Source organism: Spodoptera frugiperda, chromosome 5 (assembly GCF_023101765.2).
Source record: "Spodoptera frugiperda isolate SF20-4 chromosome 5, AGI-APGP_CSIRO_Sfru_2.0, whole genome shotgun sequence".
NCBI lineage: Eukaryota > Metazoa > Arthropoda > Insecta > Lepidoptera > Noctuidae > Spodoptera > Spodoptera frugiperda.
Genome location: NC_064216.1, coordinates 6075424 through 6102080, shown reverse-complemented (window position 1 = coordinate 6102080; position 26657 = coordinate 6075424). Strand labels below are relative to the sequence as shown.

Here is a 26657-nt window from a genome sequence, read left to right as displayed (position 1 = left end):
GTTGTGCAGGCATTATATTAAACACTGAACGTCTTGTACCTACCAGTTTTAACTTGTAGCTAATATCTGATAAGATTGTGTTGATATTAAACGTAAGACTTACAATTAAACTTTTATTATAGATTTTGAACTTTGTACTTATGTAGAAACTAACTATTATTACTGCTATTTTTGTTTGGATCCAACAATATTAAAACAGTAAGAATTTATACTAAAGTAAAAATAGTCATGCATCAACACCTTTAGATAATTAAAAATTTGCATAAAAAAAAGAGTATAAAAGAAGCATAAACAGGCTCTGAAAGTCAGTTGTTTTCAGCACTTACGCCTTGGCAACACCATTGTTATTGTCAGTAATGTCAGTCTTACGTCAATTAACTTTGACGCGCTAAATCTGAAGTCCAAAGTGTATTTTTATTTATCTGTTTTCGTATCTTATTTTAGGTCAAACTTCAATGTGTTCAGATATCAGATTATTTTTGTGAAGTGTGATTCTTGTAATCCTTTAGAGCCGTAAATTGAGTGGTGAGTGCTGTTATTGGATGATAACTAATGTGATATTTTAGTGGGGTATGGAAGATTACAGAGTTAATAATGTTTCCCACGATAACATGTAAACTTTCACTAACCCATGAGCAGCGCACAAGTGTATCGGGTTTTATTGAATTCTAGTTTCTGAACGCGTTTCCGCAGATAACTTTTATAATTACTGATAATCATATTTTTTATAAAATGTTATTAGGAAGGATTAGCCAGTTCTTAATTAAACGCTCCATCCACATATCGCCGAGATTGAATCAAGCAATGGGTATCGACGGAAATACGATATTAGCTGAGAGTTTGAAAAAACAGGTGAGTTTTGAACTTTCATCAGTGATAAAACTTTCTAACAAACTTTAAACTTATTTTTCCTCTTGTTTATTTAGTACTAATATAATATCCTTATGTCCATTATATTATAATAATATTACTCATTAAAATAATCTCAATAAATAATTTCCATTTAAGGGCATTGACCTGAATTAAATGCCAATATGTTAATTCACATTAAAAACTCCATCACCTTCACCTGTAAAGTTAATTAATACAAGATATAATATATTCTAGGGTGTGGAGTATGTATTTGGCATAGTTGGTATCCCTGTGATTGAGACGGCCCTGGCGTTCCAATCCGCTGGCTTGAAGTATGTGGGCATGCGCAATGAACAGGCTGCCTGTTACGCTGCACAGGCTGTTGGATACCTAACAGGTAATTATTTATTATTATTAATAACTCCAAATACAATTTTTAAGACACTCTATCTACACACAACATCACCTGACTGTGGTACTTGTACAATTAATTTAAAACAATAGCAATTAATTTCATAAAATGAGCATAGTATGTAATACATCAGCATTCATAATATACATGTTACAAACACATATTAAAGTTTAATTTTAATCATAAATATTCAAATCATTTGCGTTGTTATTAATTAACATAATTAACAATATTAATAAATGTTTAGTTGTAGAAACACTGACCTATGTAATAAATAAAGAGTTATTATATTACATGTATAAGGTAAATTCTATAAAAATCTTTATTAACATTTTGTTTTATCAGTAATCAGTAATATCAATAAGTACAAGAGTACACAGACATGTACTGTAATTGAAAGTACAAAGATATACAACTCCCCCTACCTCCCTTTGTTGCCACCCACCCCACTGTTTGTTATCTGTCTACCTCCCCTTTAAGGTACTTGCTTTCATCACTGTCTGCCAGATTAGTGATTATCTAATCCTATTCCCAATTTTAAGTGGTCTGCTACCTGATACACCAGTATACCAAACTTCATATATTTATAATCATAATCAATATTAATACATACATAGCATAGGTATGAAGTATGTTCAGTTAGAGCTGGCTTTAAAAACACCAGCTATATTTAAAAAGAATGAAACATGGTTTTTTTTAATCTATTTGTGCTTCTTCACACAATGTACATAAGACTAAGATTTTAAGTGTGATAAGCTTATTTTTAAAGATTTAAAGATAGAATATAATAATAGGATTCAAGCATTAAGCCAATAAATTATTTTAATGTATAATAATATATGAAAAACGTGTATTTTATCTGTATCTGAAAGCAGATTATAGATTATTACATTACTATGATAATGATAACTATTACGTGCTTCGGTTGATATCAATAACTGAGATAAATAAAGTTCCATGTGCTTGTTTGTTTTCTATACATCCTGCTACTTTTAAAAATGAATTGATAAGTTTTACTCTGTAGTAAATAATGTACTGAATAAAGTAAACACAAACAGAGAATATTATTATCCCTCATATAAGAATACAGCAGCTATATATTTCAGACAACATGTAGATGCAAATATTTAAATGCACATACACACAAACTCACAGCCCCCATACCAACAAGCACAAAGTACCTACCACCCACACATTAATCAATTGCAGCTACATACAATGCTTTCAAGTACTACATTCATGACCTTTCTGAAGGATATCTCTAATGGAGTTAGTGACGTAATGTATTTGTTCAAATTACAGGCAAACCAGGTGTATGTCTGGCTGTGTCTGGGCCCGGTTTGCTGCACTGCATCGGCGGTATGGCCAATGCTCAAGTGAACTGCTGGCCACTTATAGTCATTGCTGGCTCATGCCCTCAAGACCATGAAGGCATTGGAGGTTTCCAAGAATGGCCTCAGGTATAACAAACTTATATATTCGTAAACAATTAAAAAATAGTACCTCCGCCTTTTTTAATCGGTAAAACATTGACGTTAATAATTGTTATGTAAAAGATAGGTATACAAAATCACTTAAAACTAGTTAAAACTTAATAATTGTCAAGGTTAATATACATTAACATATTAGTATGCAAGTAAGACCAGTTAAATACTTACTTATATAGGTACGTTTTTACAATTTTACGCCACACTGACTTTATATTTGTCTTTCAGCTTTGTAGTTTAATATGTTATTGTAATAAACTTATGTAATGCCCCCATATCTACGTGAACGATAAGATTAAGTGCAAATTCCAAGTTTATAATCTAACAATAAAATAAAATATCAAACAAAACAAGTATTTACTTAGATTGAATTGTCATTGTTAGGTAAACTGTTGAATTGTTAATTTTTATCATGTACAAAGTTCAAAACTGTTGCTTAAGGAACACATTCAAATACATACATACTTATACTTCAACAATATTGAATTAAATTACACTTAATCATTCTTGACTAGACTCAAATCTTGAATTAATAAAATTATTCATTAGTGTTGCTTTACTTTTAAACATTAAAAATTAAGGCTTCCATTCAATGAATTAGGAGTTTCCTTAAATTAACAAGATAATTATTATTTATTGTACATTAACATGAAATCGCAAAAACCTTATATATCTAGCTGTAATTATCAAAATCTTTGAAAGAAATAAGTCATTAGTATTTGCTTGTACTTCAGTGCTTCCCTTGACAACGTCCTTGAATGAAGATTATTGGTATATTAGTACTTATTAGCATATTATATCTTGTAATTATAATTATGATAAGCCCTAGCCTCATTTAGTCGTACATGTTGTCTAGATAGAATATGTACCTAAGTACAACCTATTAAAATTGTGCTTGGCAACAACAAATTGAACTCTTATTAAATACATGTATTGATGCATCGTTCAGATTACCGCCCACACGTATAGATACTAGGTACAGAAAATTGATAAACCTGTGCACCTACCTACCTATATACTCTGTTATCTTAAAACTTATGAATGTAATATTATCATATGCATAAAACGTTAACTAAACCAAAAAAGCAGTAGGTAGCTATACAAAAACTGTGCCATTTGGCTTTCCATTGTCTCTACCTAATGGGAGACAGGTGCACTTAATGATGAGTTTCTGAGTATTCAATGAAAATGAGTAATTATTAAACAAATCTATGTTCACAGGTGGAATCCAGTCGTCTATACTGCAAGTATGCTGCCAGGCCACCGTCGCCCCGTCTCATCCCACTGCACGTGGAGAAAGCAGTGCGCCTCGCCGCCTCAGGCCGCCCTGGAGTCTCCTACCTAGACATGCCTGGAACTTTACTCATGGTAATATATCAGCATACGTATGTATAAGTTTTAAACGTCAGAATTTACCTACTTACTTACTTACCTACATTACAAAAGAACATTAATTATGTCAGTAGGAAAATACAAACTGCAATGACAAGGTCATGACGCGATTATTTTTGGTAGTTGTACCTCCACGTAAGTTTCATTATGTTATCACATTTTCTTATTATAATACATAATAAAAATAGCTATGTGAACATTTACGTGTAAACACTTTTACTGGTATTAACAGTACGATGGTCTATTCATTGTCTTTAAAATCCCATTTACGTAACATGATTAATAGTTTGTTTTGCAACAGTCAAATAAAAGTCAACTGTACAAAGTATTATTACTTAATTGCATTTTCATTCTTAACAACACGTTTATGAGATGCTAATTTAATCTAAGAAGCGACAATAGGAGATATAAAAATGTTATTTTAGCAGTAAACTTTATTAGCATAACACATAAAAAGTAAGTGAAAAAATCTTGTCTAGCTTCCACTTAATTTTGTTTGATTTAATATAGGCTGAAGCTGATGAAGACAAGGTGCCAATGGACTTCTACAACGCGCCTCCAGTAGCCCTGGCGCACCCCAACCCTGCCTTAGTGTCACAAGCCGCGGACCTCTTGTCTAAAGCTGAACGTCCCCTCATCATCGTGGGTAAAGGCGCCGCCCATGCACGCGCCGAGGAAGAAATCTGCAAGCTTGTCGAAAATACTAAACTGCCCTTCTTACCCACACCTATGGGTATGTATGAGACGTCAAGAATTCTATATAATATCAAGGAATGATAATGGATCTTTTTGTTGAATACTATTAAAATTGATTGTTCTTGGTACATCATAACATGGCTCCCATTGCTTCATATAAACAAACATAATCATTGAGCCCTTTATTCTCCGTTTAGGTGGATAGTAGTAGTAGTAGACTTTTCGCTTTCGGCTTCCAAATGTTAAAATATACCTTGCCATTATTTATTCTCTAGCTACAAATATCAGTTCAATTACTACTCCATTCTTACCTCTGAAAACTAACAAAATACTTAATTATTTATTCGCAAATTCAGGCAAAGGAGTGGTACCGGACGAGTCAGAGTATTGCGTGTCGACTGCGCGCACGCAAGCTCTTCTCAAGGCTGACGTCATCCTACTACTGGGCGCGCGACTCAACTGGATGCTACATTTCGGACAACAGCCACGCTTCGCACCCGACGTCAAAGTCATACAGGTAATGTAAAACTAAGATACAGAAATACACTACTTCAAATAAATTGCTAACGTAACATCACTTTTTAATCCCTGAGAGGATAGGCAGAAGTGCACATTATGAAAATGAATTTTCACCAATTACCTACTCATGATGTGTTCTATTCCCATTTAGGAACAGGTTTGAGCATATTACATACATAATACATTATTATGAGCACCTTTTTATCCATTCGAGGAATAAAGAGGCGTGATCAAATCAACTTCAGTTTAATTATATAAACCTCTACTGATAATCTAAATAAACCTAATCATTATCAATCATATGATATCATTAAACAAAATATTACTCGGTTCCAGGTGGACATAAGCCCAGAAGAGTTCCACAACAGCATCAAATCCGAGGTGGCGGTCCACTCCGACATCAAGCCGTTTGCTGCGGCCCTCACACAGAAACTGGCTGAGAAGAAGTTCAGCCTCCAGCCCGCCAGCAACAACTGGTGGCAAGGACTCAAGCAGAAACAGAAGGCTAACACAGAGTTTGTCCAGGTAAAACTACATTTTTTAATATTTACTATTGAGTCTGTTATGTTCTATTACTGTAAAACATACCAAATTATTGATATTTTTATTAATAATAGATTTTGCATTCATCAGAATTATATTATTACGATTCCTTCGTCATCACAATTGACACCTTGTTTTAGGTAACAACAAAGCCTTTGAACACCTTTCTCACGTTGCAATTCTATTCTATCTTGACGAAATATTTATAAATGAAATATTTTTCTCTACCAGGCTCAGGCGAACAACAAGACATTGCCTCTAAACTACTTCGCAGTATTCAAAGCTGTCCAGGCGAACATTCCTAAGGACTCTATCATCGTGAGCGAGGGCGCGAATACCATGGACATCGGCCGTGGAATGTTGCTGAACAACAAGCCGCGACACAGGCTCGACGCTGGCACCTTCGGCACCATGGGAGTAAGTTGAAATCTGTTTTGGGAAAAACTGTTTCTTCTGCAAGTTTGTTGTATCATTAAAATGTTTTTAAATTCAAATTCCATCTCAATTATCGTTGAACCAAACAAATTTACTAATTTTATAAAAGTTACTATAGTCTGGGTGGTTTCTTTTAATGTCGGCTTTTAATATCCTACTAGAACTAGCCAGTGTGGGATTTTTAATTTTGAAAATAAATATATCCGCGATTTAGATGTCCTCATAATCCAATCTAAATAATAATGTCTTTATTCAAGGTGGGCCCTGGTTTCGCCATCGCCGCAGCTATGTGGTGCCGCGACTACGCACCGGGAAAACGTGTTATTTGTGTCGAAGGAGACTCGGCCTTTGGCTTCTCTGGTATGTTTACATTACAAGTAGAATAATGAATACAATGATTAAAAACTCGCTTCATGTTTGAACACTAACAATATTGTCAAGGAATGTCAATAATTACATGTTACAATATCGATTATTATGAATGCATAACCATTATGTCATGAGTCATAAATACGTCGGATTGATTTTCGTATTATATTTCGCAGGTATGGAGATCGAGACTATGTTCCGCTACAAACTGCCCGTAGTTATTGTCATTGTAAACAACAGTGGCATCTACAGTGGCTTCCCTAAAGATGTCATGGAAGACATACAGTCAGGTGGCGACCTCACACAGTGGTGAGTATATACGAATTCAATAACATCAAACATTGGTTGCCTAGTTCTAAAGATTGTTTCATAACATATCAATTATTTTCCCAGCACTCCACCTACTGCTCTCAGCTGTGAGATCAAATACGAAAAGATGATGGAAATTTTCGGTGAGACTGGACACCTCTGCCGTACTGTTGAAGAAATTGAAGCAGCACTAAAGAAAGCATTAGCAGTCACTGACAAACCCAGCATCATCAATATACTTATTGACCCATCATCCAATAGGAAACCACAGACCTTCAACTGGCTAACTGAATCTAAACTGTGATATGGATATATGAAATTGAAATAATAAGAAATTTTGCAAGCACATTACCAAAAGGGTGGTGGGGACAACGAATATCAGAGATAAACTGCCTTCTAAGAATAACATTCTTATTGCATTTCTTGTGATATGTATTATTTTTGTTTGAATTAAGTGGCATTTATGTTTATAAATGTATATACTGTATAGTAATGCTGTTGTAAGGTACTTAAATAAAACAAACATGGACGTTGATATTGTCTGTAATTGAGTCATACTTATTTATGGTCACATTGTTGTAATTGTATATAATAATGAACTTAAAAATATATATAAATTTACATTATAAACTAAATCCCTGTATTTTCATTTAACTCCTGGAGGCAAATGAATCTGCTGTCTTGGTTGTCCAGAGCAACATAAGATGAGCAGAAATTGTATAAGTAATAGTATATTATGTTTACATTTTGCTGAGGCAACCAATCAAAAAATTCTCTATCACAGTTTGTGCTGGAAATGAGAAAACATAATCATTAGTAGAACAGTTCAACAAAGGCTCACATTTCATTGACTTGTAAATATGTTTACCCAGTTTGCAGTTATTGGTAGTGGTCAGTGTGTAAGCATCTTGGTCATAATCATTGGTAAGAGTGAGATCAGCTCCTCGGATAAGGAGCTCATTGCAAGTGTAAGGGAAGTCAGCTGCTGCTGCATACATCAGTGCTGTGCTACCGGACTGAAAACAAAGCAACACAATGAAACACTAGTCCTTTAAAAAAACATTAAGTCAACTACCATAATATCCTTACATCATCTTGTATGTCAGCATCAGCTCCTTCATTGAGAAGAAACTTCACAACCTCATGGTGTCCCCCTGCAGCTGCCAGGTGTAGTGCCGTCTCCCCCTCGGGGCCCCGCATGTTCACATTAGCACCACACCTAGTTACAACAGAAGGCTAAATATAGATGCAATCCCAACACTTATTCAATTAAGCCACATAACACCACAAAACATCAAACTCAGAAAACATTTTCCTCTTATAACTTACTCCCTTTGTCCCATACTAGCAAAATCAATCTTCCTACAGACAAAGAACAAAGGATGTGGAGTGTAAAAGCTAGTACTCACCACACCAAGTCCTGGCAGCTGTTTAACTGGCCATAGCTGGCTGCCCAGTGCAGGGCAGTAAGTCCATGCTCATCAGTGATGTCAACATACTGCTCCAGTTTCACGTCGTCACGAGTTATTTCGCCGCGACCAGCCTTAGCGTGTAAGCTACAATCTGGCTGGGGCAACTCCGGGACTCGCGCCTGCGTATTACCTGCAAAAGCGACCTTGAATGTTTTACCTACTTCAAACCCACAAAGAAACTGCTAGAAATCAATAGATCTAGTCAACCTAACAGAAAAAATACACTCTGTCACTGACGTACCTCTCTGCAAATTGGTTAATGCAGTGCACTGCACAGATTTGTACGGCGTAAATGCGCTTTTTCTCACACCATTCAAATTGGGCGCCCATCGTTGATAGCCCCCGCTTCCACTTTTGCTGCTATCCTGACTTCCCGAATCATATTCGAGCTTATAAGTCTCCAAATTTTCTTGTTTTTCTTGCTTTATATCAAGGTTTTTGCCCTCATGCTTGACAGAAACAGCTTCTTCCATTTTTTTCAGATTGTTTTGTATTTTTAATCAACAACACAACAAAGAGACAGACGGAACGGAACGGATCACTGTTGACACTGTTTTGACAGTTATTAATGTTATGTTGGCAGTACTGGAGTTGCCACTGAAATTCTAAGCTAGTTTATAAATAAAGTAGCCTATTCACGTTTCCTTTTGTATCACATAATTAATAACCACAAATTATTAAAAACATATTAATAACATAAGCAGTACATATTAATAAAACTTAATTAATCTTTACTCAAGTGCACTGGGTTTTCTATTGGTTTCAATTTTAACTTAGACATCAATTGTCGGTATCGTTGTCGAGACTTTCACAGCGGGTAAAAAAAGTAAAACTCTCAATGTCACACAAATGTCAATTGTCAAAAAGTTTCAAGTTTGAATTGTTATTGTTTGAAAGTTTTCTATCAACCGTTCAAATCAAAGTTATATTTCAGTAGGAAATACAAATATAACTCCTCTTTACATAAGGTTCCTACCTATTTAAACTAATACAATAACTTAATAAAATAATATTTTAAAGAAAAATGTCAGCGCTGGGAAACTTGAGTCAGGGAAATCAACAGCAAGATCTGCAAAATGAACTAACGACCGCTAATCAACTTCTAAGACTGATGTAAATATTTTTATCAAAGTTAATAATTTGTTTTACAGTTCTAAAACAATTACTGGTATAAAATGAGCTAGAAGTTAAATATTGCTTTTGCTTTTGTACTGACCAAATTATTTGCTGGTAGCTATTTCGAGTAACAAATTATTTATTGTAAGAAGTTTAATGTAAAAAAATCAACAACTAATTAATATTTACAGATCATTAGAATTAGAGCAAATCAAAAACTTGACCAATCCTGCAGGAGATTTTGCAGCCAATATAAAAAAGGTAATTTATAACTAAAATTAAATTTTAGTAGCTTCCGCTAGCAACTTCTTTGTTATTTCAGAACATAATCTACTTCTGTTCCAAATTTCATCCCAATCCCTTCAGCAATTTTGATGTGATTGTACTCAAACAAACTCACAAACATTTGTATTTATAACATTAGTAAGATTTACCTGCTGTGTTTCAAAATATGTAACACTCAAGTAGTTAACAGTTCATTAAGAGCATAGATAGTTAGTACTTATATTTTTTATTGAAGAAAGGCTTATAACAACATTACAATACTCTTTTGTTGAACATTCCAAAGCCATAAATCTACAAAATTTTGGTCTCCGAGAAATAACATGTGTGTTATTTATGTTATATATCATTTTATTACAGAATGCAGAACTCGTGAAGAAACTAGCAAACATTCAACAGGTAGACTTGACCAACTTACCACCATTTACTAGAAAATATATAGATCTGAATGAGAATGCAAACCAAAATGTGTCTTATGAGGAACACAATACATTCAGAAATGAGTCTGAAATGGATGAGAGCCAGTGAATGTACATATTTAGATTAGTAAACATTATCTGATATTTAGGTTAAGCATTAAAATCTACTGAACTTGTTTATTAATATCTTGTCTGCCGCTAAGTATATGAGACACAATAAAACTACACCACAGTCATGCTAAGCCTTCCAGCAGACTAAACATTTTATATATAATTCTATCTGCCCTGATTGGTCAAAACTGTGAGTTTATTTATGTATTGTAATATTTATTGTGTTATGTTATTACAATTACTACAAAATTTAAGTCGACAAATGGAATATACAAATCTATGACTTGATCCTACAGTGAAATAAATACTCATAACTTTCTTCTACTGTTGTGTAGTCAGGAGAGTAACAATAAGTAATAAAACACATTTAATACATAAATTCTTTATTTATTTTGTGACTAACTTTATAATTCATCACAATTTTAACTTAAAATAAAATCTTTGTTAACATGATAACATATACAAGGCAACATGCATTTTAATTTGAGCTCTTTTAAATTAGGCCGTATTATGTAGGTTTTAATACTAGATCTGGATAAATCTTGGTCTTGAAAATCTTAGTAGTATTCCGAAGTCTCTTTAACACATTTCGGCCATCAAAGTACACACTATCTTATAAGAACAGTTGATTAATTAACTAGTAACATTTAATTTATTTTAGATCTGAGTTAAATATATTTAGTACCTAATAATGGATCCAACATTGGCACGCTTATATTATCTTTCATTCCTTACTTGTGAGAATCTCTTTCTCCTTTTATAATTCATCAGTATCACACTCTTATTTACACGTTTTAGCACTTAGTAAAATACTTAATCTGAATCTCATAAGAGAGAAGAAAGTATTTATAAACGCAATTTATAAGTCCACAGTATTCCTTCTCAGTAAAGCCATGGTAACAGCTTAAGACTAGATTAACTACAAAAATAACATTAAGAGTTATTGAAATACAGCTGCTTTTTCTTTGAATCTTTGCCTCCGCATCGCCTTTTCTTCGGCCTCTCGACGTTTCTCCTCCTGTTCTTGAATGATTTCGTTGTGGAACTTATTGCTCTTGGCGAGTTCCTCGATCTTGGCTTCGAAGAACGTCTTGGCTCCGTTCACTCCAACTTGGTCCACGTTGATTTCTGTCAGTCGGGCGAATGCGTCTAAACCGGAGTCGGTCTCCAGCTCCCCGGCGCGGGCTTTCCTGTAAAACAAACACGGAGTGGTGAAAATCAGAACATAAATCCTACTACCAGCCTAACATTTGTTTCAAAATAATTTACTTAATTCGTAAGAATTTCGTGCGTCAATATTATTTCATTGAGTAAACTTAATTCACAAACATGGCGCTGATTTTAATTTCTCCATATATGGACACGCCAATAGTGATTTATTTTTTTAATTCATAAAGTGACTCAGTTTGCATGTGAGTCAATATAATAGATATTATTGCTATGACGCAGGCAGTAGGCAATTAAATGCGATTTATTAACATTTTATAAGACCCTAGACCGGACTGGTCAGAAGGTTCTTTCCCACAATTCGTATTTACCTTCCTACATGCTTATGATTCAACAACAAACAGGATAAAAGTGAAACTATTGACGCACTACGTTTATTTTCACCTACTTGTGTAGCTAGGTATTTCCTAACTTTTATAATTCTGCTATATTCATATTTTTTAAAGCATTTTCAGTGAAAAGAAATAAATCAATTTACCTATAAATGAGTAAGAATTCTCGGAAGCTTATTCTGTTATCTCCATCCTCGTCGACCTCGGATATCATGGCTTTCAGTCCAAGATGAGTTTGTGGTGCTCCCAAACGTTCCATCATTCGTTTGACTTCGGTCAAGTCAAGGTAACCGTCGCGACCTTCATCGAATCTGGAACAAAGAAAATAGTATTGATTATGTGCCTGCCCTTCATATCTTAGCACTCAGTATTTCTACTTTCTTTACTGGTTTATAAGAATAATATAGAGAATCCACACTGAAAACACGTAGCTTGATATTTTTTGTTCGTTAATTCGTTTTTCAGGCCACATCTATTATCTTTAGTCTTTTTAGTTACTTAATTTATTTCAGTAATTAAAATGTAAAAGCTTTCCCAATTAGATTGCTGTTTACGTAGTAAATAGGTTTTTAATTGAATTTATATATAGGCATAAAAAGCTAATGAATTTAAATAACAACAATTTAAGGACAGTACCTAATGAATGTGCATTTTGAAAAGTAGGATAAGGTACGTACTATTTCTTTGTCACAGAAAACTACAAGGAAAGTAAGTAAGTAACATGGTGGTAGGTACATCTATTAGAAAGAAGACATACATTTTGTCACATAATGGAACGAATGACCGTTACGTTATTCAGTGTCATGTACGGGGAATGCTAATTTATTACGTTTAAATAGGCATGCCACTTTCGCCCAACTTGGTTCGAAGTTAAAATTAATAAAGACGTTTGCGTAAAGCACGAAATTCTCTAAATTATCTATAATTAATCAACAAACTATGTCTCATTATCATTACGACAAATTTTGAATTTATGAAAGTTATCGCTTGGTTTATGGTTATATCACTGAATAAATCTTACGTCGTTATAACTGATTATGATTATGTTAAATACATAATGACATATTCACATAATTCTGCTCATCGTACGTAACTATTCCAAAAATATAGCAGTAAATAAGATACCTTCATAGTAACTACTTTTCTCTCCCCAAAATAAAGTATCTTAACACGTGCAAGAACTGTATATATGTTCCTAAGTAATTGGTATATATTCATAACCATTGACGAACATTATTGGAAAGTGCTTAAAAATATTGTCCTCAAAAATAGTAGGAAAATAGTCGATGTGAATGAACGGACGTGACGTCGAATATTATCAATCTAATTTCATTGAAAATGACTCTTTAACAACATTAAGTACTGATATTATTAGTCAACTACCGTATTACTAAGTTTTAGGTGCTTCGTTGGCTAATTTTAGTGCATGGTGACTTCATATTTGGTGGTGGTACCGCTGCCAGTTGTTTTGTCAAACAAACATGACTAAAGACTTGTTGATATGAGCCGCACGTCCCTGTTTCACTTAGGTAGTTAGGTACCTATATCACCTAGTTACATTCATTGGTGAATTGTTGTGGTTCGTGGTTCGTGAGTAGTGTTTGTACTTAGATACAGACCTATAAAGTACCTTGTTATTTCTTTTTCTTAGTCATAACATAACAAGTACCTAGCATAGGTACTTTTATAACGTATTATACAGGTATCAATCAACACAAGTTCGTGTATTACCTTAAAGTAATATTTTTTTAAGTATATATCTGCCGCACTCAAAGACTTTTAATGATTACTTAAACTATTCTAGTACCTAAGGATTTTGTTCGGAAAACAAATGCTAAGGACTGGGTTAAGTAACCATTAAAAGACAGTGCGGCAGTTAAATACTTATTCATTAATTCATAATAACAGCCGAACCATTTTCTTTTACACAGAACAAACTTAAATGGCATCATAGAGTAGTTTCATCCCACGTGGCGTTGGCGTAGTTAGTCGAAGGGAACTAATTAGATACCCACTTGTACTTAGTACTAAAACATTTATAATAGCTAGTCCACGCCTTAGTACATATTATTCCATCTAAGGTAAACCAGTTTTGTTAAGTATAATGGATATAATTGTAGTTGAGTAATGATGACCACTTATGTATAGTGAATAGGTACATAGGTATTCAGACTTATGCACGCCTAAGTTGGGTGTGGTACCTTTATTTATTTTTGTGTTCATCGCGCTCAAGATATCTGATAAAAATGCAGTAAATTATGATATTAACCGAATTATATCTGGGTGTCGGCTTACTTATGTAATGATTTAATTGAAATGTTACGTAATTATTTCTACCTAGTATACGTTATACTAGGTAGAAATAGATTCCTATCTTTTATTAGAATGCCATAAGTAGGTATTGATATCTTTAATTTATCATGTTTTATATGATGGTTTTAAAAGGTTAATAAAATGTCACTATCAGTTTTAGATAACAGGTATTCTATATTTTAATGTGTATAATGTATGTTACATCATATTTTTCAATTTCACCGGATACTTACTTGTTTTGTTGTTCTTTATGTACCACCTTGACCTGTCCGTCTAAAGTTTATGTAAAGCGTAAAATAATGCTAATTTGCTATGGATAGCAAGTCATGTAGCATGTAGATGTAGACACATATGTATATGTGTGCGAACTGTACGTAGTGTGCAATAGAGTGGGACAAGCAAGGCCATATGTCCCCTTATTTCATTAGCAACCGTTAGCAACCAGTAGCGAAACGATAATAATACGTAGGTACATAGATAGATACTCGCAGATATACACGGGAAGCGTAAAACTGTGATTTATTGTATCCTTTCAAGACGATATGTACTTACCTAACTACGTCATGTTGGTATTTTATTGTACACGCGTAGGTATGTCCACTCCTAGTTGATTCATAAAGAACTAGGTACGCTATATGCCCTAGGTATGATCTTAAGGACAGCCTCATGCATTATATTGACTCTAAATAACTGTTGACATTATTACAAATTGACTGGTACGTAGAGATAAACGAAGATCTCAATGACGTCCTATAGGTCTTATGTGTTTGCTTGCAATCCATTTCAGATTTAAAGGATTTAGAGCGTTAGTATGACTACTTTAATATGCATATTACTTTTATTAGTTGACCTTTAAAGGCTATTAAGTAGGTGTCAATTTCGAACACAAATTAGATAGGTACTTGCACTAAAATAAATCTAGATACTAATCTACTTCCTACAACACAAACTCCTACATACATAGATACTTGTTCTAATTCTAGACATGGACCTTATACTAACAGGTTACAAGTAGTATTGTCTTGGAAGTCGTTTCAAAATTCAAGGCAAGAGAAGGCAACCACAGTCTAGACTCTAGTTCGCCTCATAAATTAAATACAAAAGCTAGTCTTAGATCATAAACCAAACAGTACTAGGTAAGGATGTAGGTTCGTTTGATTGTATGCAAATTAATTGGGTCAACTACAACTCATTAGAGTTAAAGTTTAGTCTCAAGTAAAGTCAATGTATTTTAATATTAGAACTTAAGACGGGATATTTACCATAGGTATTTAAGTATTTGTCTATGAGTTTCCGATATTTCACCACTGTTGCAAATTAAATGAACTCAGTTCATCCGTGATCATGGCACTTGCAACAGTGCTAAAACAACTCATAGACAAATAAACATGGTAAATATCCCGTCTTAAGTTCTAATATTAGTGTTAGTGACCATGTCAGTTTAAAAATGTATAATTCAATTTTACGATACCTCACGATCGTTTTATAAAGGTCACTGAAGGATCGATTCAGTTAAATTAGATAGGCACTTAAACAAACACATTATAAAGTTAATCCACTAAGGTTGGGTCTTCAATTACGAAATTCCGAATGAGGTAAGAACAAAGTTTGGACGTTTGCCTAGTTTTTGGCATTAAGCTCGCCCACTGTTACATTGGGCTTATAAGACAACATAATTGGCTAAAAATGTAGGTGTATCTCCATACTATGCACCTTGGTTCGTTCCTTCGGGGCTTACTCTTTATAAATGTAGTTATTAAACTAAATTCTTATTACCTAGTAATGTATTCGTTTATTTAATTTATCAGCACAATAGGTAAACACTATACTGAGTCAGTATAGTGTCTCTCTAGGGATATATCCCTAGAGGTTTCTGGCTACGTTAGCTGTAAAATTGTACCTATCTAAGTTATATTGGATTATTGCCAAGAAAACTGGTAACGAAGAAAAATGAAAGCCAACAAAAATAAAAATAATAGAAGCAGTGAGGTTTTTATCTACATATGATAGCTACAAACCGGTATGATAACTATTTTAAGAATATTTGTTTTTAGTTAAATTATTTTACCTAATAGGAAGGTAAATGAAATCGATAAAATTAAACAAATATCAAGTTTAAGGAAAAAACATTACAATCGTATAAGTTTAAAATATACATGAATGCTTAAAGAATTCATTAAAAATAATGAGCTAAAGATAACCTAACAATCTCTCGTATGAAGATTAAAGATACCCACACACATAGCAGTATTTACGACACTATACTTAGATTCGTACCTATTGAATATATTTTTGGAAAACCTGCCTTATTGTGTAAAGGTCGCAAGTTCAACACAAGGATTCGATCACCAACAGATTTAAATTTGAATTTAGAATTTATCGGTAAAGAACCAAGTTTTAAAGAAGTCTAGAATATCTACAATAGGGATGATGACTGGATCAAAAATAAATTATTACAACGATTCAATACAATAAAATATTCAAAAACAATCACACTCTCATTCATAAAGATGAACTACCTTATTTTCAATATTTTCTATCTAAATTTCTAGAAATAAGTCTGCTATTTGACGTAAAAATCTGATATATGATGATGACGTCATAATAGAGTATTTCATACAAAGTTCATAGAAAATATTGATTTTGACTATTTTTTTTTTTAATGGGACAAGCCCGCCACAACCTCCCATACCGCTGCAACTCCTGTATGATTTTGACTAGTAGGAATCTAGCCTATTAATATTGGATACGTTTTGTTGACTTTTAGCAACTCTTTGTGGACATTTATAGACTTCATAGTGTAGCCCCGACCTGTCTGTTGAAAGCCGATGCCTGCATTCATAATCTTGTTAAACTTGTTTGTCACTCGTGAACACGCGTTTAGATGCAATATTTTCTTACCACTCTTACTACTCGGATCACTTTTACTTATTCAGTATCAACGATCATTTGCATCTGCTTTTCTCTTGCTAGACGGTCAGTACTCTCGGTGAATAACGCTTCCTACTGCCATGTTATCACTCTTTTATTTATTATAGTTACTGAGTCTAGATATAATATATGCTTGTATGAAGATGATATTACTCATAACTAATGTTCCGTTTGTAAATACGTAGGTCTGGGTATTAAGTCATTTGTTAGTCTCACAATCTTTGAAGAATTCAAATTCAGCAGCGTTAAAAATGTAGGATGTAGGTAATATGTCTAATTTTACGCACTCAGACAGCACAAAAGTGTTCATAATTACGTTGCTTTACTACTAACCGAGTTATTCCAAGGAAGTATGCATCTCTCATACCGAGTTCCCTAAACAGTGACACTCAGCGGGGGACATCTGACTCATGTATTTTTACGACCGACGACAAATAACCAATATTATGGCCGCGTATTATTATACAATTACCCCAATGACGTAAATGATAACAATGAAGTAAAGTCACCGTTTAAATGTGTTTATTTAACAAATTATGTTCGATTTGTGTGAAACTGGCTTACATTTTGTTAAATATTACAATGACCATTATCCAAAAACAAGCGCAAATAGACTTCTTAGGCCGAGCTAGCGTCTTAAATTGTCAACCTTGTTATTGTACGTCCTATCTTTTATTTGCCTAACTAAACGTGTCAATTGTCTCTGTGTAGTAGCAGCACATTTGTAAAATAAACAAATAACCCAATGTACCTCGGTACTATCTACATTCATGTTCGGGTATCTTGCCCGGAACCTTTAGTACCTATATCTCCTACCTACGTTTATACAGCAGGTACCTATCGATCGATAGACATTTTCTTTGCCTACTTAAAACGCGATTATCGTTCGCGCATGCCACGACCCAATAAAACATCATGATGTCTTGGAACTATCCCATAAACACCCACGGAAAGGAGGCCAGTCATAATAAAATGCCATTATTTTGTCCTACTTAAGACCAGGCGCTTTAATGAATTCTCTAACCTCTGCGACTCCGTCTATCCATCAAAATTATAGGCCATTTTGTTATTCAAATGAATTGGTGGGTGAATAATTAATTTGCGACTTGTATGTCTCGATTTCATAAGGAAACACTATTGATGCTGCTTATAAGTATTTTCAAACAAAGATGAGATGAGCCAAAGTTTCATCCTTAAATTTTTTTATTGCTTCTAAATGCTGATTTCTGCAAAAAAACATCTGTGTAAGCCGGTGAAGTTATCCCACTGCCCTATTTTTCTTGAGAGCCATTGTTACTTTTTTCGGATCCCTACTTCAGACCCAGAACGAGGTTGTTCACATTTCGTACGAGGCTTATCAACGGTAGCACCATGTTTGTGATATCGCAATTATTGTAACTGCCAACCGTCGTCGTCGCGAACAGTTCTCTCTATTAATGTCATGTGACATACTTTTTCGTATAGACTGTTAAGAAATTGTAGTTCGCAGACCATATTTTTTGCCTTTCAACGTCTACATTCATCATAATTATTACTACTGTTAGAAGCAATTGAATCTGATAATTTCTAAGAAACATAAGCACTAGTACACGCGTTTTCTGTGTCAGGACTGCATAAGATGAATGATTGCAGTTGTTACATGACCGTAGCGTCAATTAGCAACCTATCGATTACGTAAACTCATTTAAATTTTGGCTGAATTCCAACAGCTCGTGCCTTACTATCTACAACGGAGTTTGGAATACGCTAGTGTGTTGTAAGCAATTTAGGCCATGTGTTTATTTCTATTTTAGGATTAATGGGAGCAATCATAGTAACCATAGGCTCCATGGATTAATTTTATTTGATATTTAAGTTGACTTTGTAATTCATCTTTGTTCTTGTCATTTTCTTTTCTGTGTTTGGTAAGGTTCTTGTATTTCGTCTTGCTCTGAAAATGATCTAAACTTTCAGCTTTTAAAGTTACCACTTTCATTCTGCGTTATTTTGCACCAAAGAGACGTGTCTTATGCGCCAGAACATTAAAATTTTTCACGGAATCACTACGGAACTACAAATTGGATCTTGATGATAATGGGTGCTTAAGTATTTATTGACGACGTGATTTCCAAATTTAGCAGTGTCGTCAATATTAAGAGGTTAGTCACGTCTCTGTTGTTTTTCTTCTTGTCAGTATCTCCTGACAGTGAACTCATTTCTCTTGCAGCTGATAGTAGCATTGCACTAAACCGCAAATTGCAATGCTATTGCTACACAAGTAGAATGTAAATTGTCTGTGAAACGAAACTCTGTCTCAACCATGTGCCCGTGTGATTGTTATTGTTTTACCACTTTTTAGGAAGAATTCATCTAGTTAGCAACTGAATGACTATACTTTACTTGTGTTTACTGCGCAGAACGTACTTTTGAGTTAAGAGATTATAAATATTCATTTGTTGCCAGTCGGATATTTGCTAGAAACGGAATAATTATGAAGATTTGAATAAGAAATTACCTATCTACGTTGGTTTTATTTGCTGCTCGGATTAAATAAGAGTTAGAGGAGGTCATCGACAAATAAGATATAAATATGATGGCATGAATACATAATTATGTAATACATGATCGGAAATAAATGTGATTATGTAGGTACCATCTGCAAATACCTAAACTGATGTGGTTTATGCGGATATTTTTGAATTTCAAATGCGACATGTTTAAAAAGTCGTTCACACGACTCATGTAGAACAGTGGTGTTTGTTACCTACACACACGTCCATATATCGGGTTACTATTGCAGTGTATCCTGTACATTTTCCCATGTAATAGGGAAATTGTGGAAATTCCCTATTTAAATTTAGTTAAAAGGTATATGACCTACTAAATAGTTTAAATATGTCGTTACTACATATTTTATTTTCCTCCCAACTTCAATTGCCTATGAAGTTTATTCAAGGTTTTCAAGAAACGATATAATCGCAATATCCACACCTAACTACTTTAACACGTCACGTTCTTTCAATTTATTTACATTTACAGCTATATATATTGATATAAAACACGAATAGGCAGTATTTCATCAATGAGATTAGGCAAACTGATACACGCTTTCTTTAAAAATTGTAGTTTTGCATGTCGACTTACAATAGAGGGAGCGATATATCGTAAACTACGAATTTAACCGTAAAAACATAAAATTATTTTTACAACAAACGCCAAGGTTTCGGTACGTAAGTAGTTAACGTTATTGTTTGTATGTTTACAAAGTTTAGATAAAATATAAATTGATATAGGCGTGTAGGTAAGTAAGTACTATGTACACATACATGTCCACAATCAGTACATATTTTTATCTTTGTCATATTTGTCCGCTAATACCTAAACACTTATAAAGTGACGGAACATTCATTCAAGTAATCAACGCAATTTCTTAGTAAATACTCACTACAGTTTCGTAGTATTCGTAATAGTAACAGGTGGAATCGATGTCATCGACACGTCATCAAGGAAGCTATTAAGTGTTTAGCACAAATTATTAAATCATCGGATGTGCCCATTACGAGAAGTGAATGTACCTAAGTATGTATATGCTATATCTCAATATCAGCTGTTTACTCACAGTGATTCATACTCGTACAAACTTTAATGACCCATTACGTGTTGTTGATTAACATGCGTCGCGGAAACAAAGGGTAAGGTTGAAACTACATTAAACAAGGCGTAAAATGCAGTTAGCAAAGAGTGAGTCATAGCGATCATTGATTTTGTCGCCCCGAGCTTTATCAACACCCGCTTCCGTCTCACTTCCTCTCAAATGCACTCTGATCAATTTCAATAAAATTGCGAAGCTCTTGTTATAAATTTATTTTTAATTCATGAAGCCAGCTGTCGGTTCTGCTGCGGACTACCTAGCGGGTTTACCGGGGCTCCGGCTCGAAAAGCAGGAGAAGGAACGGGGTGGTTTTTAGTCAGTAAGAGTCTGACACTCCCTCTCGCCTCGCCCAAGGCGAGAAAAGTCATTGGACGATTTTACCCCTCAAAAAAAAAAAAAAAAAAAAAACGGTCGGTTCTGGATATTTTGCGTGATTCGCAATGTAAGCGAGGAGTGCGAATCATAAACCGTGTTACACACTGGGCTAATCCGAACTCTGAATACAAAGTGCGTGTCCACAACATGCACATTTGACATTACCATAATATTTAGTAAACTGTTGGCAGCACGTGGTAGCGGTTACATTATAACTTTATTACCAACTGTGTCAACAGTGATTCATGGTTTGTCGCACAGTTTAACACCTCCGGTTTTGCTAAGAAACATGACTAACTTATTTTGACTAAGCTACTTCCGATTCTACAATTAATCATCTTTATTTCATATTCCATAAAAATGAATAATTTTTCTTAGCATCTAATGTTGGTTACGCTAGTCTATTGATCATTCTTCTATCGCATTGTGTAGTGTTGTTATTGTTGAATGATTTGTTTGATTTCTTTGAAAGTAGCCGATGAGTACTAGTTATTGTTTCAGTAACAAACAGAAAGGAAATGTTTGTATTATTTACAATGTTTGTTTAGTGATATTGTGGTAGACATAGATAAGTGATGCGGGCTGTTCCTGTGTCTCGGAGCCCGTTTAGAACTTCATTGATTGTGTCCCTTTTATTAACTTCCGCTGTGATCCCTTTCATATCGTTTGAGTACGATTATTACCCGCGGTACTTATACATTTACTCATCCACGCCATCTATAGGGCCTTCAAATGTTAATTTTATTACTTTGGGGGCAATATATTACAGACTTTTTTTGTGTGCGTTTGGTCACCAACCCGCTTACGTCCAGGACGGCGACGCGAAAATGTGACCGAAGATGGAGCACACAGACTTAGAAAGTACTTACCTATTTACTCTGACCTTGTTGAATTTAAACTAGTGGTACAAATCTTCCTCTTATTATTAACCACTAACTTGAGTAATGAGTATGTATATGTGCAAAAAGGAATTCCCGTACTGTGTGGGAGACGGACACCGCAATTATGACATAAGCGAGTCATTAATAAAGTCAATTAATTAAACAATTAGTTTGGAAAGCCCTTCAAAAAACCGTTTTATTCCATTATGTATTGTTTCCAACATTAATTAAGTATCAAGTACAATTGTTATTGTTCCTTCCTAAACGGGCAAATTACTGGTAAACATTTTATAATAGAGCTTTCCCTATAGATACTAATGCCAATGTACTTAACAGGTAAAGTTGTAATTAATGTTATAGGAACATACAACAATTACCTGCGTTCTAGACTTTTTGGGTTGTAACCTTATGAGATAGTTAGGTAAACCAGTTTATTACCTTTGCTCATTATAATTGCAAACATTATTTAATAATGAAATCTATTATTTAAATTAAAGCTAAACAAATAGTGCCTTAATTAGAACTATTCCTAATTTAATTAATTATTGCGGATTTATAGTCATGCTCAGAAACATTGATGGATTACTTGATCCAATCCTTAGTAATTGTTTTCAATACAAAATCGTTACAAAGGAATAATTTAAGTAATCATTAAATGTCTCAGAGTGCGGCAGCTAGTGACTTGTTTGTAGTAACAACAATCTGATTAGATAGCAATTTCTGCTGACATTTTCGAACGGAGATGCAACAAATGCACTTAGACTTTGCTCAGATCGTGTGAATGTTATAAGTGGGTACCTACATGTCGCGTTATATCATTACCTAGTTGAATGAAAGTCGCGCGATGATGTAAATTATAAACACAACGTACTCGTAAACATGCCGTGACTCTATTCATTTTTGTCTCCCACGACGATGCGTTGTCATTTCACCTAATAAATGACTCTTTTTAACTAATGTAACGTTATATTATGAACTCAATTTTATGTAATTTGTGTTCTATACCAACTTTCACTTTGTTATTCTTATTGTTATTAAAATTATAATACCGGTAGTTAACATGTTTAGTGTCTTTATTATTTTTAAAGAGCTCGCGATAGAGAATGGTTTTAATTGTGATGGACAAGAAGCTCTTATTGACGAATAAGTAGAAGAGAGATTATGAGATGAAAAAAATGGTTTTAATGTACCATCCCAATGACATCGTCCCCGCAGAACGACGCACTATCAACTTTGAACGACAAATCAACGCGTTATACCATTAGGAAGCTATGGACGTAGATTAGATAGTAGTTACCTGCCTAATTATAAACTAACAGGACACAGTTGCCTTAGGAATAAGGTCGAAAATTGACTGTCAACAATATTTTCTTAGAAGGGAACAATCGACGAACTGTCTGGGAACAACTTAAAGGCTGGTGATGGATATATTTGAAGTTAGGTAACTAGGTACAATGTTATTACTAAAAGTCACGACCTAATTGAAAACATAGTATTATTTTGTAGGTTAAAGATATGTATTTTGAAACATTGCTCTTTTCATATTGAAATGATTTATACAAAGCAAATCGTATCTAAAGGTCAAATGAGATAGCGCAGAATCTGCTCGCTATTTATTGTAAGGTTATTATCCTATCTGTATTGTGTCTTTTGTATCAAATGCGACTAATTTTATTTTGTTATTTGTACTAAATGCGGGTACTATCATAATATTTCCATTAATGAAGCGACATGTTATATTTGTAATTTTGTACTATGCCAGTATGGCCATTTATTTCTTTCAGTATTTTTTCAATTTAGTGTTTATGTACATCGTACCTTTCCTATGTTCTTGTCATTGACATTACTAATATCCAGTGTATAAAATAATACAATACTTTTAATTTAATTTATTTTCGATAGGAACGAAGGCTATAATATGCTAGGAAACCACTTTCCACAAATGGTAATTTTCACTTTATGTGCATAATTAAACGAATTTCCTACCTAGCTGGAGCCCCTACATATCTCAAAAACTAACAGTGTATGTAAGTATTTAAATACAAGTCTACGAGATTACCCGCAGTTTACTAAAAACGTTTGTTTTTTTTTTGCTGCTTCACTTTCATTTATACTCTCAGTCATTAGCATTCTTATAATGATCACATAGAACATGATCCGTATTTACATTAAAGTGTAGATATCCATTAGAGAATATGATCCCATCAAAAACATCCTGTAAAAAACCCAAGTCTCGCAGCTCAGTCTTTCTACCGTCAAAAGTTGTGAGATCCATGTAATACCAAGTCGGTTAATCTATTTAGTGTCTACTTGAAGGACCTTCTGTCTTAAGTTATTACATAAGTTATTATCATGCCAATATTAAAAATATTTAACGTTTTAAACAAATAGATCGACTTGGACATCGCTTGATTTGATTATTAGTATGTATCACACTACACAGCACGACGGGCCAGCGACCAACAGGAACGAGAGTTTCAATCGCGTGAGGCGCGAGAATCTAATATAATATTGTAATATTCATTTTGTTTTCATGCGATGTCCAAGTCGATCTATTTGTTTAAAACGTTAAATATTTTTAATATTGGCATGATAATAACTTATGTAATAACTTAAGACAGAAGGTCCTTCAAGTAGACACTAAATAGATTAACCGACTTGGTATTACATGGATCTCACAACTTTTGACGGTAGAAAGACTGAGCTGCGAGACTTGGGTTTTTTACAGGATGTTTTTGATGGGATCTCACTTCTTTTTGTAGAGCCTTCATTACGTCGACCATTTTACAAGTAATAATGTTGTTCAGTTTCATGGGCTAAACACACCCTTACCCACCCTATACCCCCTCCCTTGCCTCATATGGTAGGTACCTATCTACACCTATTAAATTTATAACCACCACCAACCACCAACTGCATAAATAACTTTGTAATCCCATATATTTATATGGGATTACAAAGTTATTGATGCAGTTGGTGTATTTGGAAAACTGGACCGAAATTACAAAATATTTAAGTTTTCCCATGATTAAGACACTAAACTCTATATGTATTCCAAATATGAAGCTTCTAAGTCTGCTAGAAGTGCCTTGGACTTTTGATGATCGGTGAGTCAGTGAGTGACAAAATTTAGAAACTTTAACAAGTTGTCATTCTTAAACTACTGGTTCAAATTGACTGAAATTTTAAATATTCCGTGTTTATACAATGCCGGATTAGTTACTGAAGATTCAGGTTTCTTGCTTTATCCACAACCGAATTATAGGGGGTCGAAAAAGGCCCGAATTGCTTCGAGAAAAGGATGGTACGGCCGTGTCGCTTTTTTTGCTCAACTTGCCGGGGACACTGCCGTGCCCCCAGATCTTATAATGATCACATAGAACATGATCCGTATTTACATTAAAGTGTAGATATCCATTAGAGAATATGATAGCGACAGTATTTACACATAATTACAGCAATAAAGGTCAGGTGACGCCGGCTGTATTACAGCTTTCTGCGAAGATGCGGCTCTGCCGATCTCTCAGAATCGAGTTTAATAAAATAAAAAGCCCACTTACTTGTTGAAGGTCTCCTCGTATTGTTTTATTTCCTTCCTGGAGAACTCATGAAATTCCGTATAGACGTTTACGAATTTATATTTCGGCTTAACCTCCAAACCCTCCTCCAATTTGTCATTGATCTCCTGCCTCCTCGAGAGAATACCACTGAGCTCGTCTGTTGCGGACATCGTGATTTTTCGCGCCAAAGAAAAGGTAAAAAAATGTTGTTTAGACTGGTGAACGAGCGTCGGGCGGCGCGAGAGGCTGCCTGCGGCTACGACCTTACAAACACTGGTAGTACGGGCCGGCGCGCCGCCAGTCAGTGCCTCGCACTCGCTCCCTCGTAGTGTAATCAAGTCGCGGCCACTCGCAGCCACTCGCGGGGGACGGACGGATCGACGCACGAATGTGCCGCGCACCGCTCCGTCATCCGCCTAATCTCGTTGCAATCCTGGCGGCCTGGTAACCCCACCGACGACATGCCGCCGATACTGCCCCAATCATACGCCACTATCAATGTCAACATTGTCTACTGACGGTCGTTTAGGTCGTACTCAGTTTAATATCATGCTTAAACATAACATTAGCAGTTCTAATTTAGTTTCAATATTTTGTAAACTGAAAACCATTGTGTGGTTATTTAATAGCTAATTAACTTTTAAGAATTAACAGTAGGTCGTATCTCTGTACCTATTTACATGTAGGTAACATACATTATGCTCTTTCTAGTCTTTCTGTGGAGTCCTCTATTTGAGAACTTAAATATCGGTCAATTTTTTTTTCACAGCAATCCTCTGTTGCCAAAATATTAACGAAGCCTGCAGATAGAAAACGAAGTGAAGAGTCTCAAAACAAAAATGTTTTTGAGTTGAAGATGATTTTTGGATGCAAATTACTTCAAAAATTTTAGACTATGTTTCCAAAATGTTGGTCAATTTCATTCAGATCCTTTAGCAAGCTTCACAAAAAAAAAGCATAACGTCATTCTACTAAAGGTAAGGTAAGAGGTAG

The 26657-nt window shown here is 34.4% G+C and overlaps 4 protein-coding genes across 5 annotated transcripts; 2 read left to right on the top strand and 2 right to left on the bottom strand.

Moving 5' to 3' along the window:
• The first annotated feature begins 329 nt into the window (after positions 1-329).
• LOC118271809 (2-hydroxyacyl-CoA lyase 1) lies at positions 330-7649 on the top strand. 2 transcript variants are annotated; one of them, XM_035588040.2, is made up of 12 exons: positions 330-525; positions 743-852; positions 1108-1249; positions 2567-2724; positions 3973-4119; positions 4654-4876; positions 5196-5356; positions 5695-5883; positions 6133-6318; positions 6594-6696; positions 6882-7014; positions 7099-7649. In XM_035588040.2, the coding sequence occupies exons 2-12, from the start codon at positions 805-807 to the stop codon at positions 7316-7318; spliced, it is 1710 nt and encodes a 569-aa protein (XP_035443933.1). In that variant the 5' UTR covers positions 330-525; positions 743-804; the 3' UTR covers positions 7319-7649. The 2 variants fall into 2 exon arrangements, with proteins under 2 accessions (XP_035443933.1, XP_035443932.1); XM_035588039.2 differs by lacking the exon at positions 330-525 and having other exon boundaries at positions 606-852.
• Positions 7542-9050, bottom strand: LOC118271810 (DNA-binding protein RFXANK). The gene is made up of 5 exons (XM_035588041.2): positions 8728-9050; positions 8424-8616; positions 8104-8233; positions 7883-8030; positions 7542-7804 (listed from the first exon to the last, which is right to left on the bottom strand). The coding sequence occupies exons 1-5, from the start codon at positions 8957-8959 to the stop codon at positions 7755-7757; spliced, it is 753 nt and encodes a 250-aa protein (XP_035443934.1). The 5' UTR covers positions 8960-9050; the 3' UTR covers positions 7542-7754.
• A 353-nt stretch (positions 9051-9403) lies between these two features.
• On the top strand, positions 9404-10487 carry LOC118271842 (uncharacterized). The gene is made up of 3 exons (XM_035588080.2): positions 9404-9599; positions 9794-9863; positions 10245-10487. Exons 1-3 carry the CDS (start codon positions 9511-9513, stop codon positions 10410-10412), a joined length of 327 nt encoding a protein of 108 aa, XP_035443973.1. The 5' UTR covers positions 9404-9510; the 3' UTR covers positions 10413-10487.
• Positions 10488-10780: 293 nt separating this feature from the next.
• LOC118271841 (EF-hand domain-containing protein D2 homolog) lies at positions 10781-26109 on the bottom strand. The gene is made up of 3 exons (XM_035588079.2): positions 25665-26109; positions 12120-12284; positions 10781-11604 (listed from the first exon to the last, which is right to left on the bottom strand). Exons 1-3 carry the CDS (start codon positions 25832-25834, stop codon positions 11355-11357), a joined length of 585 nt encoding a protein of 194 aa, XP_035443972.1. The 5' UTR covers positions 25835-26109; the 3' UTR covers positions 10781-11354.
• Between the last annotated feature and the right edge of the window lie 548 nt (positions 26110-26657).

Excerpts from the sequence above, each read along its gene's own strand:
- LOC118271809 (XM_035588039.2), top strand. The coding sequence starts at position 733 with ATGTTATTAGGAAGGATTAGCCAGTTCTTAATTAAACGCTCCATCCAC. Across the intron at positions 4,120-4,653 it reads TGCCTGGAACTTTACTCATG|GCTGAAGCTGATGAAGACAA; the intron begins GTAATATATCAG and ends GATTTAATATAG. Across the intron at positions 6,319-6,593 it reads GCACCTTCGGCACCATGGGA|GTGGGCCCTGGTTTCGCCAT; the intron begins GTAAGTTGAAAT and ends TCTTTATTCAAG.
- LOC118271810 (XM_035588041.2), bottom strand. The coding sequence starts at position 8,959 with ATGGAAGAAGCTGTTTCTGTCAAGCATGAGGGCAAAAACCTTGATATA. Across the intron at positions 8,031-8,103 it reads ATGCTGACATACAAGATGAT|TCCGGTAGCACAGCACTGAT; the intron begins GTAAGGATATTA and ends CTTTGTTTTCAG. Across the intron at positions 7,805-7,882 it reads TACCAATAACTGCAAACTGG|CACAAACTGTGATAGAGAAT; the intron begins GTAAACATATTT and ends TCTCATTTCCAG.
- LOC118271842 (XM_035588080.2), top strand. The coding sequence starts at position 9,511 with ATGTCAGCGCTGGGAAACTTGAGTCAGGGAAATCAACAGCAAGATCTG. Across the intron at positions 9,600-9,793 it reads AATCAACTTCTAAGACTGAT|ATCATTAGAATTAGAGCAAA; the intron begins GTAAATATTTTT and ends TAATATTTACAG. Across the intron at positions 9,864-10,244 it reads TTGCAGCCAATATAAAAAAG|AATGCAGAACTCGTGAAGAA; the intron begins GTAATTTATAAC and ends ATTTTATTACAG.
- LOC118271841 (XM_035588079.2), bottom strand. The coding sequence starts at position 25,834 with ATGTCCGCAACAGACGAGCTCAGTGGTATTCTCTCGAGGAGGCAGGAG. Across the intron at positions 12,285-25,664 it reads TACGAGGAGACCTTCAACAA|ATTCGATGAAGGTCGCGACG; the intron begins GTAAGTGGGCTT and ends TCTTTGTTCCAG. Across the intron at positions 11,605-12,119 it reads GAATTCTTACTCATTTATAG|GAAAGCCCGCGCCGGGGAGC; the intron begins GTAAATTGATTT and ends TTTGTTTTACAG.